This window comes from Cotesia typhae, unplaced genomic scaffold (assembly GCF_013202065.1).
Source record: "Cotesia typhae breed Kobodo isofemale line unplaced genomic scaffold, CoteBio_Ctyphae contig_123, whole genome shotgun sequence".
Taxonomy (NCBI): Eukaryota; Metazoa; Arthropoda; class Insecta; order Hymenoptera; family Braconidae; genus Cotesia; species Cotesia typhae.
Genome location: NW_027423715.1, coordinates 1673563 through 1698300, shown reverse-complemented (window position 1 = coordinate 1698300; position 24738 = coordinate 1673563). Strand labels below are relative to the sequence as shown.

The 24738-nt window shown below is 36.5% G+C and overlaps 1 protein-coding gene across 3 annotated transcripts in view; it reads left to right on the top strand.

Annotated features, from left to right (window-relative positions):
* LOC141533419 (uncharacterized) overlaps positions 1-22563 on the top strand; it is a 69487-nt gene extending 46924 nt beyond the window's left edge. For all 3 annotated transcript variants that reach the window (XM_074252315.1, XM_074252318.1, XM_074252323.1), the window contains 2 exons: positions 17370-17519; positions 19984-22563. In XM_074252315.1, coding sequence (XP_074108416.1) covers positions 17370-17519; positions 19984-21393 — 1560 coding nt within the window. In that variant the 3' untranslated portion in view covers positions 21394-22563. The remainder of the gene's footprint in view (positions 1-17369; positions 17520-19983) is intronic.
* The last annotated feature ends 2175 nt before the right edge of the window (positions 22564-24738 follow it).

The following is a 24738-nucleotide window of genomic DNA, read 5'->3' as shown; positions in this document are numbered from 1 at the left end:
AATCGGGCAATTTAATTCTGGGTCACGAAGTTTCCTCGTTGGATTATCGATTGCCTCATCCCTGGGGTAGAGAGTTCAGCGTAGAGTGGATAGGAGTGTAGAGTGACATTATAGGTATATATACAGTACAGTAGGCAAGTCCAAAGTCCAACTGGAGACTGGGGACTGGAGACTTTTCTTCTTTTCTTCTCTCTTGTTTTTCTTTTTCATTCAGGCTTTGTTTTACTCTTTTATTTTCCTCGCTTTTTCCATAACACCGATGGGAGGTGGGACGGCAGACATCGCCGAGTCCGGACAGTCGACGGTACATCTGTGTCTGCGTTTATGTCCGCGAGTCTGTGTTATTCCACTTGAAATTCAGCACGTGTGACATATTTCAACGGGACTCGCTTTCCTGCAGATATCCGGCGCCGGCTCGCTCTTTATCTCCCAGAGCTTCGAGCTTCTCACTCTTGTTCGCATGCATATTACATTGAGGAACACCAACGGTATCTACATATCCCACCGGCGTAGATAACTTCAGATAAGGGAAAACGGAGTAGAATAGTATTTTTTGCTAATTTTTTTTTGTAGTTTCAATTTTTTATTATTGATTCAAAATTTAATTTATAAGTCCAATTTTTTAAAAATAATTTTTGACGCTAATAGAAAAAAAAATGGTCAGAAGTTTTCTAATATAAAACATTTACAAACTAATCAAAAAATTCAATTGACTCAAAATATAAAAAACTTGACCCAAGACAATAATTTTGATCATTTTTAATTAAACATAAATTTCTCCAATAAGGTAAAGTTTCTTTAAAAGTTTCCTGTTTGATTAAAAAAAAATTTTTCTTTTGATTATTTATTTTTTCAGTCATTAAATTGTTGTAAAAATTGCAAATAGAAAAAAAATAGTGTATCTGATGATGAAAAACTAAAAAGAACAATTAATCATTTCCACCATTGTGAATATAGATCCACATAAATATGTATTATGAGCACACAGACGCGACAAATTTATCCATCGCGCATTAATTATTTAAAAAAATAATCTCCTTGTCTTTATGTGGATGGTCGCAGTGGCGGTCGCGATATCTGAGTGAGGCAATATCACCAAAGGGTTACGGTTCCACGGCACGGTACAGGAAGAGGAGAACACACCAGAAAGTGCTCTTTACAGTATATATGTATATATATATATATATATGGTATTATATGTATAGAACGAAGCAGCAGCATTTAAATCTAAAAACGACGGGCGGCAAACTCGGTGCCCGTGGGTAATTGGAGGGTCGTGGAATTTGCTGGTGGAAGGCGAGAGCAGCTAAAATACGAGCGACGGTTTACTGTTCGAGCCAGAGCGAGAGCAAGAGAGGATCCGTGGAATTATATATAAAGAGAAAGAGAACGAAAGAGTAGTCGAGAGTGGCGGCGGCGTAGCGGGAAACGGCGTATACAGACACCGACGTGGTTGTCGGAGTGTCGGTGTGAGTGGAATAGAGGAGGATATTGAGGGGCCAAAGGGTGAGGGGGAAGAGGTGAAGTGGAGAAGAGGAGATGCCTGGGTCGCCGGCGGCATCAGAAGGAGCAGAGAACAGAAGATAGAAGATAGAAGATAGACAGGAGAAGAGCGGCGAGGAGTGAGGAGGAAAGAGGAGAGAGAAAACGCCGTCGACAGTGTGCGATGCGGGTGGTGTGGGGTGCCGGCCAGATAGCAACGACCGAGGGGCGAGAGGAACTCGGATAATCGTGTACACCGCAAATCCACCAGCGCCAGAGCGAGATGGAGGATTACTGCCGGCTTCGGTACAACCGGGCTTGGGCTCGGCTTGGGACTGGGCTTACAAAAAAAAAAAAAAAAAAAAAAGAAACAAGTTAAATTAAAGGATAAAAGAAATAAAGATCGCCGGAAATAAAAATGGGAGAGACAAGTGTGAGCTTCACTACTTTACTTGTAATTGGATTCGTTCGTTTCGTAAAGTTAAGTATTTTCTTCTATTTTATCCCGAGTTGTCAACGTCAAAAGTGACAAAAATTAGATAGTTCTTGAGAGGCTGTGTGGTAATTTTTTTTATATGGCCTGATATGCCGAATTTTCGTAGCAAGCCTACTTAGGCTTGATGTGAGTTGATCTGATCATCGATGAATAGCACCTGGACCCATAACCTGATGGAAAATTTGGAACTGGAAGTTGTACACTAGAAAACTTAAAAAAGGTTCCGAAAAAAAGTTTTTAAAAGCTTGAAAGTCCAATTCACAAAATTTCTTTCGTATCTGCCATGAAATATTTATTAAAAATTCGTAGTAGTAATTGACGGGCGATTAAACAAACATCCGGACAAGCAAAGGCGCCTGAGGCGACTCTCAAGTGACCTAAGAGCACAAACTAGACCCGCATCAACCGGACGTCATCGAAAACTCGGATAACTCGTGAAAGTTTTATCAACTCGGACGGACAGGTTACGTGGAAGTTGCTCAAGTTGGTAACGGGAGTTGTCCCCAGTGAGAAGTCAACCGTCCTAGTCTCCAGTCCCCAGTCTAGTCTCTGTCAGGTCGACGGAGAACAGAGTGAGGAGCAGAATAGAACGGACGGATGGAAGCCGGGCTTCTAGCTTCCATCCAGGAAAAAACTAACAGGAGATAAGATTACTCGCTCGGATACCTCAATGATACTCGGTGACGTCAGCGGACGGTCAAAATCTCAGAGAGGACGATAAGAGACCGTACCGTCTTTCCGACGTAAATGTGCCGACGAGTTTCCCTCTTATTTTTCTCTTCTCCAGTTTCTTTTCCACTCTCCTTATAACACTTCACTTTCGTAAGAGTTCTGAGTTAAGCTCAAATCCAAGAGACTATACAACTCCAATAAAAGCTCTGTTGCCGAGTTCAAGTTAAGGATGCAGTAAAAAACATAACAAAACAAAAAGAAGAAGGTTAATTTACCGCGAGATGTTTCACACATCAGTTGGATGTGTCATTTATCCGTGCTCTGATTCACTCCAGAGAAAAATCGATCGACTCCACTCTGGTGTTTTGAATTTAAAGACTAAAAAATTCAGTTTTTGATCTTTTTTTCTGAATCAATTTTTTTAATGATTAAAATAAAAATTGATGTACATGCAAAAGCTTTAACTTAATTCGTTAATAAGTACTTTTTTTGTCTAAAAATCAATCTCTAAAATTTTACCATGACCTGAATGAAATCATTAAAAAAAGTAATAAAATTTTGAAGTTAAAAAAAATTTCTCTAAAAAATTAGAATTGCGCATAACTTTTAAAAGAAATTAGTTTTTCCTGTTCCCTTTTCTCTCGATCCGGCAATGCAGACTCAACTGACGCTTGATAGCGACTAAGTGTGGGAGTATCCGTGTCATTACCGCTTTGCATTGTGCGGAGCTTTTCTCTCTCTTTACTTGGTGCAGATGAGCGATGAGAATTTAAAACCTCGGTACGGTTTACTCTTAAACTTACACTTACACTTACACTTATACTTAGCTCCACCAGAACCAGAACCAGATACAGCTACAGAATGGTTGTTGGCTTGCGCGCGTGCGTGTACGTGTGGCTCATTAACCGCGCGTTAGCGAACCCGAGCTCTGAGAGAGAGGAAGTATAAAAAGTTAAGAGGAGTGAGCCGCGAATTTCAGGGAGTAGGACGGAGAAAGAGAGATATGCAGACAGACAGAGAAGAGGGTCGAGTTGGGTCTCTGGTACTTATACCAGAGTGGTGTGCTATCATTATATCTATATATCTATATATGTTGGTTGCCGACGAGTCGTCGAGGCGGAGAATCAACACGCCAGCCGGACGATTGCGGCTTGCTAAACGCTCCGAGCCACCTTCTTCCCAGCAATACCCATACCGACGCATGAAGGCTATCTGCGGGTAATTTCGGCACTCCCGGTTATATTTTTTCCGAGAAACTACTTTACAAACTCGGCATTAACATTTAAACTCCCAATACTGAATTTTTATATAAAAACAGCTTCTGATCCCTTTGCTCAAGTTTAGTCTCAAGGGCTGTTGATAATCATGATAATTACTTTTCTCGGGCAGGATAGGAGCCGATGCTGTTATAGGGTACTAGTTATTAAACATCAACCCATTGAAGAACGATTAAAAGGATTTAATAGATAACTTGACTCAAGAGAAAAAAATCTTGAACCAATATAATAATAAAATAATTAACGCAAAAACATTAATATTTATAAGAATCTACTACATTTTTCTTTGAAAAAAAATTTTTTCCTCTCTTTAAATGATTGCGGGTCTTTTGTCGTGACACCGATTTTCTTGAGTCAAAAAAAAATTTTTTTTTTAACCAAGAAATAATTATTAAGAAAATTTATTGCTCTGAAACAACTTCGGTTTTTTTTACAATTTTTTTGGTTCAAGTGAAATTATTTTCTGTGTATAAATTCATTGCAGGAATAAATAATAGCAAATTAAATGCAATGAATAATTTTTAATAAATTACCGCAATAAAAACTTGCTAGCATTTAAATTAATCGTTTGAAAAAAAAAAAAAATTACTGTTATTTTCTGGGTTAAAATTTTCTGGATGAATTCAGGTTAGGTAGTAAAAATTTTTAAGAATCATTTTCATCATTAAATTAGAAGACCATCTGGTGTCTAATTTCCGCAATTAAAAACTAAAATAAAGCAAGCAATTATTGAGAGTGCTCTAACACAGCAATAGAGTTTGAGAAATATTTAATTTCAGAACATGTTCTAGACCCGGAAATTATTCTGATTACCGCATTTAATTTATTTTTATTATCATTGTTCACCGCTATTATTATTGTTATTATTATCATTGCCGGTGAGTTTCGAGAGTTGAATAAGAAAGAAGAAAGTTGAGTATTTCCAGATATTTTTAGCATCTTACAGAAGATCGTTCGAGTTGAATGTTTAATGCCCAGGGAAATCCATCCGAGGTTATTGCGAACGACGTTTTCTCTATACCTTCTCGGATCTTTCCCTTTACTCGATTGTCCCTGGACAATGATTTGGATTCCTGGTGAAATCCGATAGCGCAAGTCACCCGGGCGAGTTAAGACCCTACACTACTACCGAGGGTTCTCACTAACAGTCCAAGTCGAGACGTCATGCCAATGCCAACAAGTTCTCTTTCAGACTCTCTTTGCTCTCTTTATACGACAGAGTTCCACCTTACTGTTTAGTTGTTCTAACTTTTTTTATTTTTTTTTCTTCTGCTATACCATTACATTACTATAACTAGTGCAGTGCTATTGTATGCGGCGCATTATTATTATTACTTACAAAACAACAACTCGATGCTTCTTGGGTTTGTTTATTGTTTAGCTATCGGTTACATACGTTACTCACGTTTGTGTATTTTATTTCGTTAACCCAAATAAACTTTTCAAACAGTGGTATTGTTTTATACCAGCTGATACTTACTCTCATGCCAAGATTTGTTAATGTTTCAGGAGTTTAGTTATATGTACTTGAATTTTTTATAAGTTTCATTTTTAGAGGATCTTCCAGAGATCTTATGAAAAATAATTATTTGTTAAAAAAAAAAAAAGGATTCTATTCAAAATTAAACACTAAACAAAGAAAAAAAAATTTTGAGAAAAATTCTTAAACCAAAAAAAATTATTTAAAAAAGTTTCCTTGTCTTGAGTCGGGATGAGAAATTTTTGAATTAACTAAAATTTATTTAATTAAACGAAAATTTTTAAATTAAAAATTTTTTGTACTTAAATCAAGACCTTGAAGCTCTTAAAAATCATTTTTTTTTATTCAAGAATTTTTTTCTCAAGTCAAATTGATTTTTTTCAAAACATTATATATTATGTCATAAAAAAAATTGATTCGTGACAAAAATTTCGGAGTAAAAAATCGCTATAATTGTCAATCAAGAGTGTTTTAGAGTAGTACAGTGGTGTCTTGGTCGAAAAAGGGAACATGTACACCTAATTCCAGGTCATTAGGTCTCGTAACGTGATGAATGGTAGAACATACAGAGTCTATAGAGCCTATCGGTGTGCATTCAAACTGTCAAGCGTAGATAGGACGATTACGTGGGGAAAAAAATACGTCGGGAGTCAAGTAGAGAAAGGCCTTGAGCGGAGTCATAGTCAGACGCCGGGACATTAGGATAAGTCTTGGCGTGGGTCGTGTCGTGCGAAAAGCCCGTCGGATCACCCTGTAAGGGCGAACAAGGACCATCAATCTTGAGTCAAGCCGGGATGCAGAAAACGAGGCAAAACCCGTCAAGATCCATCACTTGGGTTTGCTCGCCAACGCGAGAGATTCAAGTTGCGCGTTTCCACTCCTGGGATCGATTCTCTTCACCATCCACAACAACTACTCTTACTACTACTACTTCTACCAGTAGGATACTTGGCGTCGGGAGCTGAACTGGTCGGCATGCCTCGGGGCCTCAGAGACGGTGTTATGTAATGTGGAGATGAACCAGCTAGTCTCAGTCCCAGTTCCATCCCATCTTCAATCCCCCGGGTTCCAACGAGTCTTTTGGAACATTCCGAAATATTTGATCGGAATTTCAATCGCGGCTTCTCACGGAATTGTTCAGTTGGAATGGATACCATTGCGGATCGATCACCAGCTACTAGTTCAACCAGGATTTGCCTCTTTTGCGTTCATACCTATCTATCCATCCGTCTATTTATCTGGCGATCCATATTCCATATGGAGTCAAGCTTTAGGAGGAGCTAACAGTTCATTATTTTTTGGCTTCCATCATTTTTTATTTATTCCTTCGTCTTTTTTTTTTTTTTCTATATTTATTGAATTTTATTGACTATCCAAAAATTAGAATTTTTATCAATCGATTCGATAATTCTCTAGAATTTTATATTATCAAGGAGTCAACACTTATGTGTCGGAAATATCAAACTTACTGATTAGATTTATAGGGTTTATTAAAGAGGAAATCAAATTTCTTACAAGTTTGTATTTTCTTTTTATAAATTCAATCATTTATTAAAAAAAAAAAAAAAAAAAAAAAAAGAATTTTTTACAAAAAATATTACGTTTAAATCAGTGAAATATTAAAATTTTTATCAACAATTCTTTAGGGCTAAAGACACCCTTAAGGTTGTAAGAAGGGTTTCTAGTCCGGACTATTCTGCACGCTCGACATCAGAACATTAGACTCTAAACGACTCTAAAGGTCCTCGAAGCGTCTGCTCCCTTCCTCATCCAGCAGCAATACATCAAGAAATCTTACGGTTTATTGGTCGCATTAGGGACAAAAGCCAAGTTTGTTATTTTGAGAACCTCGGTATGTATTTGGGAGTATGTTGCTTTTAAAAATGGAAAACGTCAGGCAGGATAATGGGGACCAGGGCGAGTAGTGTACAGTGAGACGGGCGCGGCTGATGCGTGACGCGGTAGAGCAAACAGAAATCCGACACGCCAGCCAGACGAGTGTGTTGTGTTGTGTGGAGCCGCCGACTGATGCGTTGAGCTGCATGTCGAGGGCACATGCATTCACGTCCACATCTCCACATGGACAAACGAGAGCTACCCGGTTTACAGTGGTATAAACTACCTCATTCTCTCTCTTTCATTCTCTTCTGGGCAGTGGGCTCCAATGTCATCCCTTGTTTGCTCGTCGGTGGGTGTTCAATGCGACTCGTTTTACAATGGAAGCCTTTGGCGCTCGCCCCAAGTCTACAGAGACAGAGATAGCCATACATTAGACACTCCTTTGGAAAAAGGAGCAGAGCTCTCACGGGATACGGATAGATAGATGAATGGATTTAGGGAAGGGAGTCTTCGATTCCGGCGAACTCGCCGGATGTTCATTTACCCTTTTTATTGCAACTTCTGTCCAGATAGCCAGTCTTGCTGTAAAATCTTTTTCCGAGTAAAAGAATACTAAAACCACAAAGGGGAACTAAGAAATAAGGGATTGATACGTCTACGGGAACGTGGTAACGAGCTATCTTCAGAGTCGTCCAGACCGTAGCATCTGTAGACTCTGTAGTTATTTCAATTCCTTTAAAGCTACAGAAGATTTCTAAAAACCAGAACATTCCATAAAGAAATTTTCATACGTCTTATTTTTTTTTCTGGACATCTATCTGCTCTTAACATTTTTTAATGAATAAAAATTGATTTATTAGTTGATGACTCGATTGAAGTAACAATCAATGCCATTTACATACATCTCAGACTTAAATCTCTTGCAAGGAGAAATTTCGGCGATCATACGCCCTCTCTGGAAAATTTTCAACACTATTTTTTTATATAAAAATGATTTATGTACTGATATATAGTCTTATCAGGCCATATATCAAACTAATTATGATATGACAAATTTTCAAGTACCTACATGAATTATTTATATAATTTATATATTTAACAAATATTATATATATGAAAAAATTCATGTGTATATTCGAATGAAAGGTCTCGATAAGTGTCACATCAAGATGAGCTTATATCCGAACGCGGAGTATTGTAATATTTCACTCCAGTATTCCAAGTGATGGGATTGAATGCGTAGTACAATTCACTCCCGATTTTTTACAGTGTATGGTCATACGTGAACATATACGGCGATATCAGAGAATTTTCCCATTGGAATCTTCTTCAAACGTTAGATCTCCCAATCGAGGAGTTTCCCAGCAAGGCAAAGAGTTCCAGTTTAGAATTTCCAGTTCTCAGGCATATCGGTAGAACCTTCCAGTCCCAGTCGTTGGCAAACTTTTTAGCGCTCAGATCTTTACGGGACAGTCTCACTCCCATAGTTTTTCTCACTCTCCATCTCCATCTCGAGCCACCACACTGTTATCTTCTCCTCTACCTCAACTTCTTCCTCACCCTCATCCTCATCTTCATCTTCGTTCTCAACCTCTCCATCCACTGTCTGCGGGTATAATACGCGCGGCGACGGTAAGCCGGCTGGCAGCTGCCTTCCGTGGAACCAACAAGGCTGCCTAGTGTGTGCTATATAGACGGTCTGGTTTTATTTGGCCCGCGCCACGGCTCTCATGCGTGGAATCTCCGGAGAATCTCTCCGATATATCTCCTACTCCGCGGTTAAGGTACCAGTCACGCTCCTATCCCGGCTCACCCACCCGACATTCAGTGCCTCCACCGCAGCTTCTACTCCTATCAACTCTGGCTAAAGCACAACTGGTGCTCCCACCCAGCTGAAGCTCCCACCCAGGCGGGACTGGCTCACCCAGGTGGGAGTCTCGCCTCCCACCAAGGCGGGACTCCTACCGGGCAGAACTCAGTCCGCAGTCGGGTATTCTCGGTCCCTGGCCCCTCTGCTCTCTACTCCCTTAGCTCCGCTTTGTCCCTTTCGCTACTCCGGTAGGCGGCGGCTGAACACCACCAAGTAAGCTCTCTGATGCCGAAGTTCTGTCCTGGTAGCAACCACTACCACTGCAACAGCTCCAACTCGTCGTCAGATCGTCGGACGCGTTTTCTCTCACCGGATAAGTATTGACGGCATCTCGTCCCGCTTCGGGCGGTACGAGCAGAGTCGGGGTCCCGTTCGAAGTTCGAAGCCAGGGAGCTTTGAGTCAGATATGAATCTTTTTACTCGTCGTAGCTGCTGCTTTGCTGCCGCTCCCGTGTTCACTTTTGTCTCCACTTGCCTCTTCCTCCTTCTCTTTCTATCTTCTATCCATCTTCTCCACATTTCGCTTGTTCTGGTACTGAAGCTCGACACGACTCTCTTACAATAGCTCCACTCAACTGCTATCCGGCAGACTCTTTTCTGGTGTCATCTCTTGTCTTCTTGATGCTCTGAGCAAGTATGTGTGCAGAAGGATCCGATATAAGACTAGACACTGACGATTTCCGAGATCAAGTGCTCCGAAGGCTGACGTTGGGTACCCAGACGCTCTAATAATTTATTTCGTCAGTCAGAACGAGGGATCGACTTTGACTAGTCAGACCTTTGGACTCCGACGTTTGCTGTTGTTTTGGATCCAACCTTTAGTTTGGTAGTTTATGCCAACATTCGACTTGTCACGTCAGTCGAGACAGCGTTGACGGGGAATCAGACTAGCTACTGATATCAGACAGATTGCGTTGCTTCTAATTCACTTGTTTCTTTGTCCATCTGAGCTGGTTATTAATTCGCCCGGTCACCTTTTATTCGATTTGGTGCAATAGTGATCTTAACTTGCCGTTAATCAGGAAGATAATGGAAAATTAAGGAAGAACACACCCGATAACATGATTGTTACTTGCTGACAAGAGTTAATCGCACGTACCAGGGCGTCTTTAGATTCAATCCATCAATCAGATAGTAATCAGACTTCAATTATAGGAATTAAAAAGTAAATGATTGATGCGAGCACACTACCCCGAGCACATTTCCGTTTTCATATTTCACAGTGCTGGCACATTCACATTTTTTATGCATACTACTCATCGGTTGTATCGATTTGAGCACATTCTCATCGACTATCGGATTTCGTCTATCGTCTGGGTGAAATGATGAATGAACACTCTTCTCGACTCCTCACCCTGGGCTGGATAAAGAGGAAAAGAGCTCACTCTATACTAATACAGTATACATTTAGTGCCAATCCACGCTGAGAGTGATATGATCCAAGTGATCCGGAGCGCCTTTGTTCTGTCGCCAGCGATTAAACGCTTGTTCTTTTTTCCAGATTTCCTCCTTATTTTTGTCCCTCAACGAGTTCGGTGCGCTCATTCTACATTCAGCTCTCCTTTTATTTTCTTATTCGCTTCCTTGTGGTCTCTGCTCGGTGAACATCTAACATCTATACGACTATTTCTCTGTTCTGGCAGAGATCCCGCTCGCGCGAGCGGCACTCAACAGGGGCCGGTCGTTTATCTAAATGGCTACTGGGTGGCCTGGCTCAGACTTTAACTCATACTCTTGTCTCCTTTCCTTGTTCACTCACTCGCTCATCCTCAGCTTCTCGGCTACTCTTTCTTCAGCTGTACTCAATTTCCCTCTTGCTCTTTACTCAGCCTTCGACTAACCAAAACTAACCCGATCACCCTCACAACTTATACTCTATTCTCAACCGGGTTTTTTTTTACACCTTTTGGCTTTGTCCTTCGATAGTTTTTTTTTTTTTGTTTATTTTGGTTTTATTGGTTGAATTACCCAGTAGATTAGAGTGAAGACGTCCTGCCTAATCGGCTGATAAAAAGGGCCTGAAGTTTTTCATTTTTGGTGTCGACAAGTTAAAAAATTTTATATGTCAAATTATAATAGATTGTTAAGAATATTTATCATTTAAAAATTAATTTTAAAGAGTTATTGCATTATTTTTTTATTGAAAAATTGAATTTAATGGTTAATATAAATATGATTCACTAATAAATTAAATTTAATAAATAATTAAAATATTTAGCAATGAAAAATTGATTTCAATAAGTCATTGAATTAATTTTCTATTGAAAAATTAAATTTAATAGCTATTAGAAATAATGTGTTATTAAAAAATTAATTTTAATAAATTAAAGTATTAATTATGGATTGAAAAATGAAATTTAATTATCTTATGTATTATTTCCTCATTAAAAAATTGAATTTAATAATTAATGAAAAATACTAATGTATCATTCACAACTTTGATTACTAAAAATTAAATTTTTTTTTTTTTTTGTATTAATGACAAAACAGAAACACCTACTACTGATCGGAAAAACCAATCAATATCATAGTTTTAATCATTATATTTCCAACATGGAACGTTCGACTCAAAAATTCAATAACCCTGTTTACAAAATCAAAAACCCAAAAAGAAGAACCAGAATCACCGAGAGAACGATTGGAAGTTTGGGGTCGCGTATATTATAAATGAAACGGGGACTGTTGGAAAGCAATCGAAAGTCGGTATTAATTGCGACCGCACCGATGCGAGCGAGCAGGCATCAGGATATGTACGATATACGAGACAGAAAATACGAGCAGAGAGCGAGTAGTGTACATACACGCAGAGGAGCAGAGCCGTGAAACAGTCCTGGGATTTCGAAAACAAAATAAATTTATATCACCAAGCCGAGAGGACCGTACACACAACACACAGGTTAAATATAACCCGTATCCTCACAACAGTGTCACGGTCCCGGACAAAACGTGCCTATCCCTTGGCGAATTTAAAAAACGGATTCGTAGGCAGCCATTGTGCGTGCTTTTTCCTCAAACCGTCTCTCGTTTAAATTGCAAACGTGTACAGAGCTAGGTGTGGGCTTCTAAACACACACACCGTTTTTATCTACCACTTCACAGTTTTCGGTTTCCAGCTCCAAACACTTTTGTGCCCTTTGTCGTCATTTTGTTCAATTTTTCAACAGTTTTACTTTTTTCGTCACGCTGCTCGCTAATGAATGGTTTGCAAGCATTCGGATAAACAACCGGGGTATAGCGTGTCACAGAGGTTAAGGTGTCAAAAATTGGAGGGCTTGATAGCTCGCCTACTGAATGGTCATTCAACCTCCAATCTCGAAAGACCATTTTTATGAGACTAGTTCGTAAAACTCTTCGATTGGTTACACCGCGACTGGCAGATATGAAGATAGAAAAAGAGAGAAAGACTCAAAAAGGAGGACAGTGGATCGGTCAGACCTTTTTTCCTGGCTCTCGGATTTCCGGGAGGCCCTTGAGAGTCACAAAGCCTGGGGGACGGTGTAGAATCTCGAGTCTCGAGAGGAGTATTTGGTAGAGCGGAATACCAGTACAGCTTCGCACACGATGGCTTCCGTGAAAATGTTGGATGGTGAATGTTGGACGGCGCCGGGTAGTCGGATGGCGGATGAATCCCTGGGCACTCAGTAACGTCATCCATTGGACCCTACTGGCTTATCAGTATACTTGGTCACTGTAAAACCAGACGATTTCATCTATATAACCATATGTGTCTGTGTTTATTTATTTATCTCTGTGTATTCTAATGGTTGAGATAGTAGCCATGGAAAAAAATTTATCAAAAGTATGTTGAAAATATATAAATAATTATTAATATATTTTTACTAGCTCATTTTGGGTTAATTTAAGGATAATTTAAGAATATAGAAATGCCCTTGTATCTTGCGAACTATCGATATTTTTAAAGATATAAACTCATCCTGATGTTACACCCATCAAGACCTTTCATTTGAGTACCCACATCAATTTTTCATATATTTATATATATTAGATATATGTATATATAAAAAATATATAAAAATGCATGTGGGTATTCAAATGAAAGCTCTTGATGAGTGTAACATCGGGATGAGCTTATATCTTTAAAAATGCCAATTGTTAAAAAAATATAGTGCAATTTAACAAAAGTCAAATTTTTTTTAACAAAAAATTTTTTTTTCTAATTCTTGAATTAAATAAAATTAACAAAAATTTCTTAATTCAAGAATAATATTTGTTAGAATATATAAGAAATACATGTCTGAAAATGTTATAAAAATTCATAAATTTTATTTATGAAGCAGAAACTAAAATCCTAAGAATACCGTAACTGCATAAAACACACGGCATGACGGCATGATATGTACATTAGTATATAATTGGAAAATACATAAATGACTTGAAAGTTATATGCATAGAGGCTGTCTGTATCAGAGATACTCATCAGAAATCTAGTTTGGGCAATTGATTTCGAGCGGCAGTCAGATCCAGAGTCAGAATCATCAGATCAGAGATGGGTGCCATCAGTAAACGGAAAACTAACTCGCGGGGCTCAGGGCGTTATCATCGTTCGGTTTCCGAGTACAGAGAATTTAAATTGATCAATAGCTCCATACTACTGCGGAATACGGACGATGTGTAACCGCGACATTACAAAAACAGCCGTTGCCGCGATTGCATCGTCCATCGTTCATCGTTCAGCCTGCATGTGCATACTACCCGTAGTCAGTAGTATGGACTGTTATGTGTATAGCAAGTAGTCTCCAGGCTGTCGCTCTCGATTTACCCGAGCTCTGTGTGGAGTCTACACCAGCGTAAAGGTATATATAGGTACAAATAGCGTCCACTCCCTCTGGATCCTCCTTCGCATACGCCCTCAGCTTGTTACTGCCTGACATGCCGTGTAATTTCACCACACGCTGCCGATAAAAATATCCCAGAGCTAAAAAACTATTTATTTATTTATTTTATTTCCATTTATTTCGGTCCCGTCCTTCTGCTCTGCTCTGGTCTTCAACTTTTGATTTTCGCTCGGGCGAATCACTGCTTGCTATTTCTACAACCAAAGTAATCTACACATACTCGTTACACATCCCCTAATGGGGATCGCGTGATGTGGCAGAACTGTTGTTGACTGAAAGGAATAATTGGGGTGAAAGTGGTTACAATTCCTCGCTATTTTCCGTTATAGTTTGGTGTGAAATTTTTTTTACTGTATTAGTTTTCAGGGGTTATACATTTATATTAAAATCAACTTTATTTGAGGAAAAAATTCTTGATCCAAAAAAATCTTTTTCAACTTTAAATTATTTTTTAGTTTAAGAATTTTTTTACTGGATTCAAGAATTTCTGTTTTAAATCAAATTAATTTTTTGTTAGTGTATGCATTTAGAATTAAAAAAAATTTTTTTTCATTTTATTTTTGTTTACATATATAAGCACATGTATAAAAAAATTTAATGTCAATCGGAAGTCTTTAAATTTCGCAAGTAAATTTTTTTAAAAACGACTAATAAGATTAATAAGACTTAAAAATCTTTTACAGGAAATAGAAAATTAATTACTTGTAAAAAAAATTTTAAAGTGACTTTTATAATAATTATTGAAAAAGTTTCTTTAAAAAAAATGACGTTTTTAAACTTCTAAGTGCATATAACCCCTCAATTTCTGAAGAACAAGAGTAAAACACTAATTTCCTGATGTTTGGAATCCATCGAGTGCAGAACAGGATTTTCCGTCTCTTTCTGGGAATAGAACGCTCGGTCCTGGTGCATAATAATCGGTGCGGTGTATATCAGCGAAGCCCACACAACACACTCAACTTGGTATGGTAATGCCGGGAACATGGCGGCGATATATTCTACACGTGCATGCTGCTGCGGGTTATCGTTCCTCTCAAATGTTGCCTACCGACCCGATAGATTTGCTCACCACGCGGTTGCTGCAAACCCCAACTCCAATCCCAGCCCCATTACCGCAGCAAACCAACTGCCAGTTTCGTGCATTAAATGTCCATGACCAATGCAATCTCACGTACGTACTGTTCCCCAGAATATCCGTGGATTGTTAAAACGAATTCCGTCATCGTCAGCCGGATCATTGTCCAATCCCGAGAATTTTTTTCCTTTATATTGCTTATTATATTAATCATGATTCATGATCATTTATCATTATTGTACTAATTAGAAATTTAGACTAAAACGGAAAAATTATTTTTGAAAATTAAAGAGATGATTATGGAAAAATTACTCAGTCATTTTATATTAATAATAATACATATTAATAATAATACATATTTTTTAATATCTTAAGCAAATTTTTTTTAGTAAAAAATTTTTAATATTTAATAAAATAAGCATTGTCAAGTTTATTGGATTTTATAAAAAGATTTTATGAGCGTAAATTTTATTAAATATTACAGTCAAAGAAAATAATTTTCTAAAACAGTTCTTACTACTTTTTCTCATCTAATTACATTAAATTTCATTTTTATAAATAAATAAAATACAAACAATTAACAATACTACTTATGATTTTTTATTATAAAATATTGACAAGTCAGTAGACAGAAACAAAGCTTTTTTTTATTATAAAATAATGAATTTTTCCAAAACAAAATTCGTAAAGTTTTTAATGCTAAATTTATATCATATTTTTCCCTTGGAAATAAATAATTTTTTCCACAAGCTAAATTTAAATTTTTCCTGGTGGAAAATTGACAGTTATTATAATGTAAAAATAATATTTTAAAAACACAAATTTGACAAGTATGTCTTGACAGGAGAAAAACTGTAAATTTGACAGATTTTTTTATAACTTTGACAGGACGTTTTTCCATACAGTTCCAGTTCCTAGATGTATTTGTATATAAATTTGTATCAGGAATCGGAAGTTTATTTCACGTATGTTATAGTGTTGTATATTGTGGGTGTATTCAAATGACGCGACGGCAAAGTTCTCGTGACTGAGTTGGAGTAATAGCGAGGTAGATGTAGAGGTTGAGCTAGAATAAGAGCGAGAGCAGTCACCCCAAATATGGGGATTGTTACACGGGCTGACCGCAACCCCTTAATCGGGCTCGTAAGCTCCCCACGAGTTAAACTTTACTTCAACAGGTGTTTAGGGAAATACAATAATGTCGCGCGTGCGCGCAAACTTCTTCAGTCGTAAACTTTAAAGTCTCAGACATATATATGTGTATATATCTGTAGATGACTTACTCTTAGTTGGACGAGGATGGTCACTCGCCGCTATAAGCTCGGCAATCGACCTCTGTGGGTTCAAACATACACTACTTAAAATTCGATGCCCTTTCTTTCTCTTCCCTGCTCTATTAAACGATCAAAAATTTTTTAAATAATGATAATCATTTTTTAACAAATTAATAAATAACATGTTATCAAAAAATCTCTTTTCAAAAATTTGAACTTATAATTTTTTTTTTTTTTTTTTGTAGAATTTATTCTTTAAAAATGATTTATTAAAAAATTTATAAATTAAGGAATTTTAATATTTTACTTAAAAAATTATTGAGCTTACATGTAATTTTTTCTTACTTAAATTTGATGCTCGTAATAATTTTTTACATATTTTTTTTATTATTACACTGATAGAAGAATTTATTGACGTAAATAAATTTATTTATTTAGTAAAAATGTATCCATTAATTAATGATAATTTAATTTTTCTTAATTTTGAAAAAATATAATTCTGATTTACTAGAATTATCTAAATCATTAACTAATTAACATATCAGAAAAGCTTTAATCGATTAATTTTAATTTATTGTCAATTTTATTTATTTTTTGTGAAAAAAAAAAAAAAAAAAAAACTATAAATTTAACTGGTCTAATGGAATTTCATGATGGATTAAAGTAATGTAGTTATAAAAAATGTCAAAGAAGAATTAAAAGTTAGAGAAATTTATTGAACATAAAAGAATCCTATTAAAACTTATAAATTTTGAAAGCTTAAAAATTTAAACATTTATCTTCCATCCGAAATCGACATTGCCGACCTCCGATCTCCGCAAAATCTTCTCCACACAAATAACCCACAACATTTCCAGAAGTAAACTACCGCTGATGGTAAAAGTAGGAATTCGCTCGGCAGTTAGCATCAACCCCTAACAGTACCTTCCAAAGCACTACGCTACCATTTCCACCCTTGCAAAGTTCTACTACCCCCCAACAGAGGGCAGCACTTTCAAGCAAATATCTTCAAACCCATACTAAGTATTTCCTTAATTTTTTTTTACAGGCTCTAAGTGGTGCCGAGGGGACCGTGCCCGGGAGGGTGTACAAGAAAGTAGCGATTGTCGAGAACTTTTTCGATATCATCCACGCAGTTCACGTCGATCTCGAAGGCCGACCAGGGAAGCATGCCGGTCAGAAGCGAACCTACAGAACTGTAAGTCAATTTTTAATCAAACCAGTATCATCCCATACATCTTAAAAATTTTCCACTCAATTAATTTGAAACAAATTTTCATATTTGAGTTAAACCGCAATTTTTTCTCTCATTCAAAATTCAATTTTTAAGAGTATAAAATTCTCTTTATTCAAATGAAATAAAAAAAAATGAATAACCGCTTAATTGATGAAATTAAAAGTGATAACGCTCCAGCATCCCTCGCCGAAATTTCCCCTCAATAAAGCATATTTACAAATACTTATAAATGTATATTCCCTTGATAACAGACCGTTAGAAGCATTGAAGCGGCCACTTGATATATTTGCACGTCATCTCACATGTTTCGTCGCATTCGCGTAAACATCTCTCCAGAGCATCCAATCATACATACATACATCCATATTTATATTTATATACATCCTGTGCTCTCTTTTTCCTCTACTCAGTTCTCGGTTCTCTTTATCGCGTTTCGCGCTTCTCTTGCCCCGCTTCGTTTTCTATTTCTCCTTTGCCCTCTTTCGCCCATTTATACCCATATACATATATCTGCTATCTATCTATCTGTGTATATGTATATAAATACATACAGACATAGAAGAGAGCAGACTGCGATCTGCTTGTGATTCAAAACCTCAGGACACTTGTTGCATTGGCTGCTTATACACGGCCCTCCCCCAACCCCGTTTCCGATATATACACCCGCTCCTCCCGTCCCTTCTACATACATATATACATATATATACATCAAATCGACATCCGATATAAATATATAACTTTAGTTTGAATGTTGCTGCTCACATCTCACATCTCGCATCTCGCATCGGGCAACTAAACCGGCGATACTGTTTTGCGAATATTATACTGTGTACTGTGTACGCAAGGACGACCTCACACGTGTAACGTACTCGATCTATTCAGCATCTATTTGCTGCTAATGTTCTATCACTAACGTCTAACCGATACCTCATATTGTTTTCATAATATAAATATATGTCATACACATATGGATCGGGTCTATGCATCACAAATTTTGCTTGTTATCACCACCTGACAATATCACTCAGCCACTAAACTACTTTGACTTAACTATTATTTTTATTGGTTTATTTATCCGGTAAGTTGAGTTTTTTTCGTTTTTATTTTTCGTTTTTCTACGCTGTGAAAAATTTATTGCAGGGGTGACATTTTTGAGAAAGAGTTTAATGGAAAATTGGTTGAAAAGTTTAAGATCAAAATTTTGTTGTAATTTTTTTAGAAAAGTATAACTCACAGGTACTAAATTGTAGAAAAATAATTTTTGTAGTAGAAATAAATTTTAGAGAAATTTTTTTTTAAAAATTGTACTTTTGTTTTAAAATCTTTAGTTTCTTGTTTTAGAAAGTTTAATTGTAAAATTAAATTAAAACTTTTGGATAAAAAAAGAATTGTTTTTAAATAATTAAGATCAAAATTTGGATATTAATAATTTTTCACAGCGTAAAAAAATTCACTACAATACTTGTAAAGAAAGTAACTACACATTTTCATTTCCTAAAAAAATATCTTATCGAATTAGAGATGGTATACTTTTAGCGTGCGAGTGCGAGTACGAGTAAGATACACTTTGCATTGTATAGTACTATAGAAAGTACACATAAGATACACCCTTGTTCCTGGTTCCTGAGCAGATCCCGCTGCGAGTCTAGTTCCTGATTGAGTTACGCCACCCCGTCCGCCTACTCCAAGAGAAACGTTTCCTCTCAAGATGGAGTATGAGGATGAAGAGTTGGCGTGGAGAAATTGAAGTCGGAGCTGGAGGTAGAGAAGATGCCTCCGCCGCATATTTTCCTCCAGAAGACATCAAAGTTACACACGGAGCCACACATTCAGGCTCCACTCACTCCTCACATATTTATCTCCCTCTTACTTTCTACGGGGTTTCTTCATCATCCTGCACGAAGACGCTCTCGAAACCCCTCTGGTGCTGATATAATGACGTAAAATCAGAGAAATGGATATGAATACCTTTGATAAGATCCGTAAACTTTATAAAACTAAATATTATTCCCAAATAAAATGAAATCCCAAAATACATCAATCGGTCGCTAGTCGAAGTATATAACAAATTTTAGATTTATTTACATTTCTTACATCTGTCTGCTTTGTTTCGTTGAATTTAAAGTCCCTGTTTCTAAAAATTATGATATTTTTATGTTTTTAGTTTTTCAAAAATGTATAATGTTTTGTCAAAAATTTTAATATTCACTCGTGCTAAAAATTTTTCTCTATAAAAATATTATCTTATCACAAAATTGACTTTCCAAAAACTTAAATCCTAAAAATAATCAATAACTGTATAAATCATTGTAAATATTAATCATAAGTCACAAATTTTCACTATCAAAATTGTAACCATTAATGTAATAAAATATTTTTAAACTTGAGCAACTAAAACAATCTCAAAAATTTGTCTATGCTCTAGATTACAGAGACATACGCATTTCTGCCTCGAGAAGCAGTGACGAGGTTCCTCCTGGGTTGTACGGAATGTCAACGTCGCCCTAGATCACCAAGTCCAAGCCCAAACAATCTTGCTAATCAATCTCAATCTGCTGCAGCAGCAGCTGTTGCCGCTGCTGCTAATATCGTAGCTGCCTCTTCAGAAATAACACCAGTATCAAGGACCCCCAGAAGTCCTACTCCAGCGGTGGCTCTTTCAGCAACCCCTGCTCAAAGCAGCCCCCGACCCCGGGAAGCCAGCAATCCCCCAGAAAGCAAGAGTTTGTTCAGTTACAGGCATCCCAAACAGCAGCAGCAGCATCTTACTCAGCAGCACGTCGGTCAGCAACACCATCAACATGTTCATCGACATTCAGGCGGTGAAAAAATGAACCATTGCGGTAATAATAATAGTAGCAGTAATAATAGTAATAATATCGCTAGTACTCCGACTAATACTAGTATTGTTCCTAATAATAACAATAATAACAACAATAGTAATAAAGAAAAAGAAGTAGACCATCAAAATCAAAGTCAACATCAGCATCACCACCACCATCACCACCATCATCACCATCATCAAGAAAAAGACATCGTTAGCAGCAAACCCGCTAAAAAAGAGAAACTTCAATTAATTCCTAAAGAAAACAAAGAAAAGGAAGAAAAGTACAATCCTCTGAGCATCAGTAACCTGATAAAGAAAGAACCAACAAATTTCACCCCAACAACCACGGAGAATTTGACTTCAACCGTTTCAACAACGGCAACGACTCCAAACACGGACATCGCTTTGGAATCAAGAAGAACGCCAGAATCTGACCGCGGAAGCTCGCGGAGTTCAGCCTCCTCCAAAAGAAAGCGAATGCTCCCAGAAGGCAGGACACCCTCACCACTTCCAGGCCCAATCGCGAGGCCCTGGAGCCCCGGAATCGATCTGTCGAAGGACACTCCCGTGGATTACAGTCTTCCGATCACGACAACGTACCTGAAGCACCAGCAGAAAATGACCGCGGAGAAGAACAAGGCGACCATGGCGGCGATCGCGCTCGAGGAAGTCCAAAGGAAGTGCAGGGAGGAGGAGGAGGAGCTTCTCAAGAGCAATTCTGTTGGTGGAGTTGGAGTTGGCGAGAGCATTTCCTTGGAGAGGGATCAATATTCACCTGCCGGACTGATCGATACCAACCTCAGTCTGCTCGCTACCATCCAACACTTGCACTGTCAGGTCATGATGGCTTTGACTGAGAGACTGAGACCCTCGGGGCTGCCCACGTCTTTGATGCTACCACCACCACCCACTATCCTTCCGATCCACCACCATCACCACCATCATCTCCCTCACGGCTTCATACGTGATATGTCGATACCCGCCGCTTTGGCTTACAATCATTCTTGATTCTATTACCATAGTTTATAAATTATTAGAGAGGATATTTATTGTTGGTAATTTCACTAGTCTGTTACGCTGAGAAAAAAACAATTTTTTTGATAAATTGGTAATTGTTTAATTTTGATCTAGTGGTGATGATTTTTTTTTATTATTTAAAATAAATTGTCTCTTTAGTTTTTGATGATGTAATTTTGGATTTAAAATGAAATATTGCTGTTGTTTTCTCAGTGTAAAAAATATATGTCGCTTTTTACGTTACACTGCCAAATAATACTTGATATAATCAAGGATAAGTTACATTTGCTTATTATAAATTTAAATGATAAAATATAAATTAAATTAAATGCAAAAGGTCCAAACAAGCTTGAATTTGTTTTTTAAGAAGAAATAAATTAAAAAAAAAAATAATAGTGAAGTTGTCCAGACAATATAATTAAATATATTTTATAAAAATTTTATTTTTGTATGAAGGAAAATTGCAAGTACAAAGACACTTTGGCATGTAACTACCATTCGTAAAGGCATAAACTTTAAAATAAAATATTACGGTTGAGGTAACTTTAATGGCTTTGTAAAACAAAGTTTAAATTTTCACGAGTCAGCGACGTCTTTTTTCGTGACGTGTTATGGATCCCACGTGAAAGATGTAAGACGTGTGATTCTGCATTTGCACATATAGAGTGCATTATACGCGCCGAAAAAAAAAAGGTCAACTTCACAATTTGTAATTTCCGGCTTTAAATTGTAGTTATATATTATTTTTATCAATAGTTTATTTAATGATAAATATTGATGTTATTTTTATCGAATAAATTAAACGTCCACCGCTCTGTGTACTATCGATTGCTTGGGTTAAAATATTATTGTACAGTAGCATAGTCGCTGTGTGATTAATGCTAAAGTAGAAAAATTAATAACATTTAATTATAAATAATTAAATAAAAATGATTAGTTATTTAGAATTATTATTAAGAATAAATATTTACCATGCTTCTGAGATGTTTTTAGAGCGATTCATCGAAAGTAGATAAATCTCTAATTAATAATAATTATAAATTATGAAAAAGATGAAAATATATAAATATATGAAGCTATATTATTGATTAAAATATATATTAAAAAAATTAAAAATGCAAAGCATATGTTTTTTGTACATAATCATTGTAAAATAGTGCCTGCTCTAGAAATCCAATGTATTATTATTATTATTATTATTATTATTATTATTATTATTATTATTATTATTAATATTAATATTATTATTATTACAAGTGTTGTTATAGTTACATCAATATTATAATTATTATTATTAATGATAAGATTATGGTAATTATAATTATAATTATTATTATATTTAAAAAAATAATAAGAGAGACATAAAGAAAATATAAAAGTGTCATCGTAATAATTTATATTGATTTGTAGCAATTTTTTTTTTATTGCACCCTCTTCTTTTTTTTCCCATTCCAACATAGCGACATAATTATTATTTTCTCGAGCATTTAACTTTTCTCACCCTCAAGCATGTATTATATAATCCGTGGCCGTGAATAAGTGAAAAGGAGCATCGCAGTGGGCAAACACAAGTATAAAGTCAACACGGTAATTTATTACCGTGAAAAAAAAAAAAAAAAAAAAAAAAAAAAGCTGGAAATAAGTTTTTATTTTTGCGGGAAAATTAGAGACGAATACATTACGGAAAAATCTCGGAGATTTAAGATTTTTAGATAAATTTTTTTCCAACAAAAATTTATTTTTTAATTGAAAAAAAAAAACACAAAAATTTTTTATTTTGTTAATTGCACTGTAATTTCTTAAATATTGTCATTTTTAAAGATATAAGCTCATCCCGATGATACTCTTATTAAGAGCTTTCGTTTGAGTACCCACATGCATTTTGATATATTTTTCATATATACATATATATAATATATATAAATATATGAAAAAATGATGTGGGTACTTAAATGAAACGTCTTGACGAGTGTAAATACATTGGCCACAAAAATTTGCTTATTCTCTTAATAATATAGATAATATTTTAAAATATAAAAAATCTAAAAAAAAATTTTATCTTCAATATTAAAAATTTATCCTCTTTTCCACAATTTTCACCTACTTTTTTTCCGCGTGAGTAATTTATCGAGCGACTCATTTGAATGCCGACTGTCAACCATATCGCCAGCGTCTCAAGGTCTCGTCCTTGGAATTAGCACAAAGCTTTAACCACAGATAATAAAAATAAAAGTAAAAATTCCTAGATAGGAGTTCGAATGAGTTTTGTTATAACATACAGTTGGTTCACCCTTTGTGTGTCTATATACACAATATCCTATATATAGTATAGTTACACCCCATTTCCCATTCTCCGGCGACAGTGTAGCGGCCTCATTTCGTCAACTATATCCGTAAGCTCTCCTCTCTCCTTTCTCTGCTCAGCTCCAGGAGAGCTGGCACTTGTCTACTTTTCTGAGCCTTATTCCGGTTTTCCACTTTCCTTTTACGTCTACCCGGTGCTTTTCTCGTCCCTTGCCTTGTAAAACCAGATCCCAACCCCCAGATCCCAATAAGGCCACCCGTTTCCAGTTCCATCCTCCAGCACCTATCTTATACTTATACTTCTACCTTCAACGACTACGACTACGACTACTACATTGCTGAAGAGAAGAGAGCACTCCCTTGGAGCCTCAGTCCTCGATTCCTTCTCTAGTTTTCCCCTCGGATCGAAAACTGGGAACTGGCCGCCCATGGGTAGATGGGTTACGGCAACACCGCCTCTTTCCTAACATCTTTCCTGCTTTCCCCTTTTTGCTTTTCCCGTATCTATACAACTATATACATGCTCCTGTGTCGTAGATAGTGCAGAGCCTGGTTTAACCCCTCGACATCGACAACTACTCCCTTTCCCCATGCTAGATGCTAGATGGTGTAGATGGAAGCCAGGCCTTACCACCGACTTGCATTGTTGATATCGATTGTCCAAGGCTATCTTTTTATTTTTTTTCTTTGACTTTTTGTTCAACAATCCAAAGATCTTTCTTACTCTTATTCTTTTTCTGAGGCTCTAGATTGAGGACTCGAGATGATACGAGCAAAATATCCTTCACTTTTTAAGAATAACTATAACGAAGAAAGAAAGGGATTTATCGATGACTACGACTTGTTAGCTTCAAGTGAATGTACTTTTATTTTTTTTACCCAAAATATTGATTGACACTCATGATAGTTCCATTTAAATATGTATATGACTTATTCAAAAATTCTTAATTTATAAATCAAATCGATAAGGAAGATTTAAATTCTTCGTATTGAAATTCACCAAACAATTGTTTCAATTATCGACAATTAACT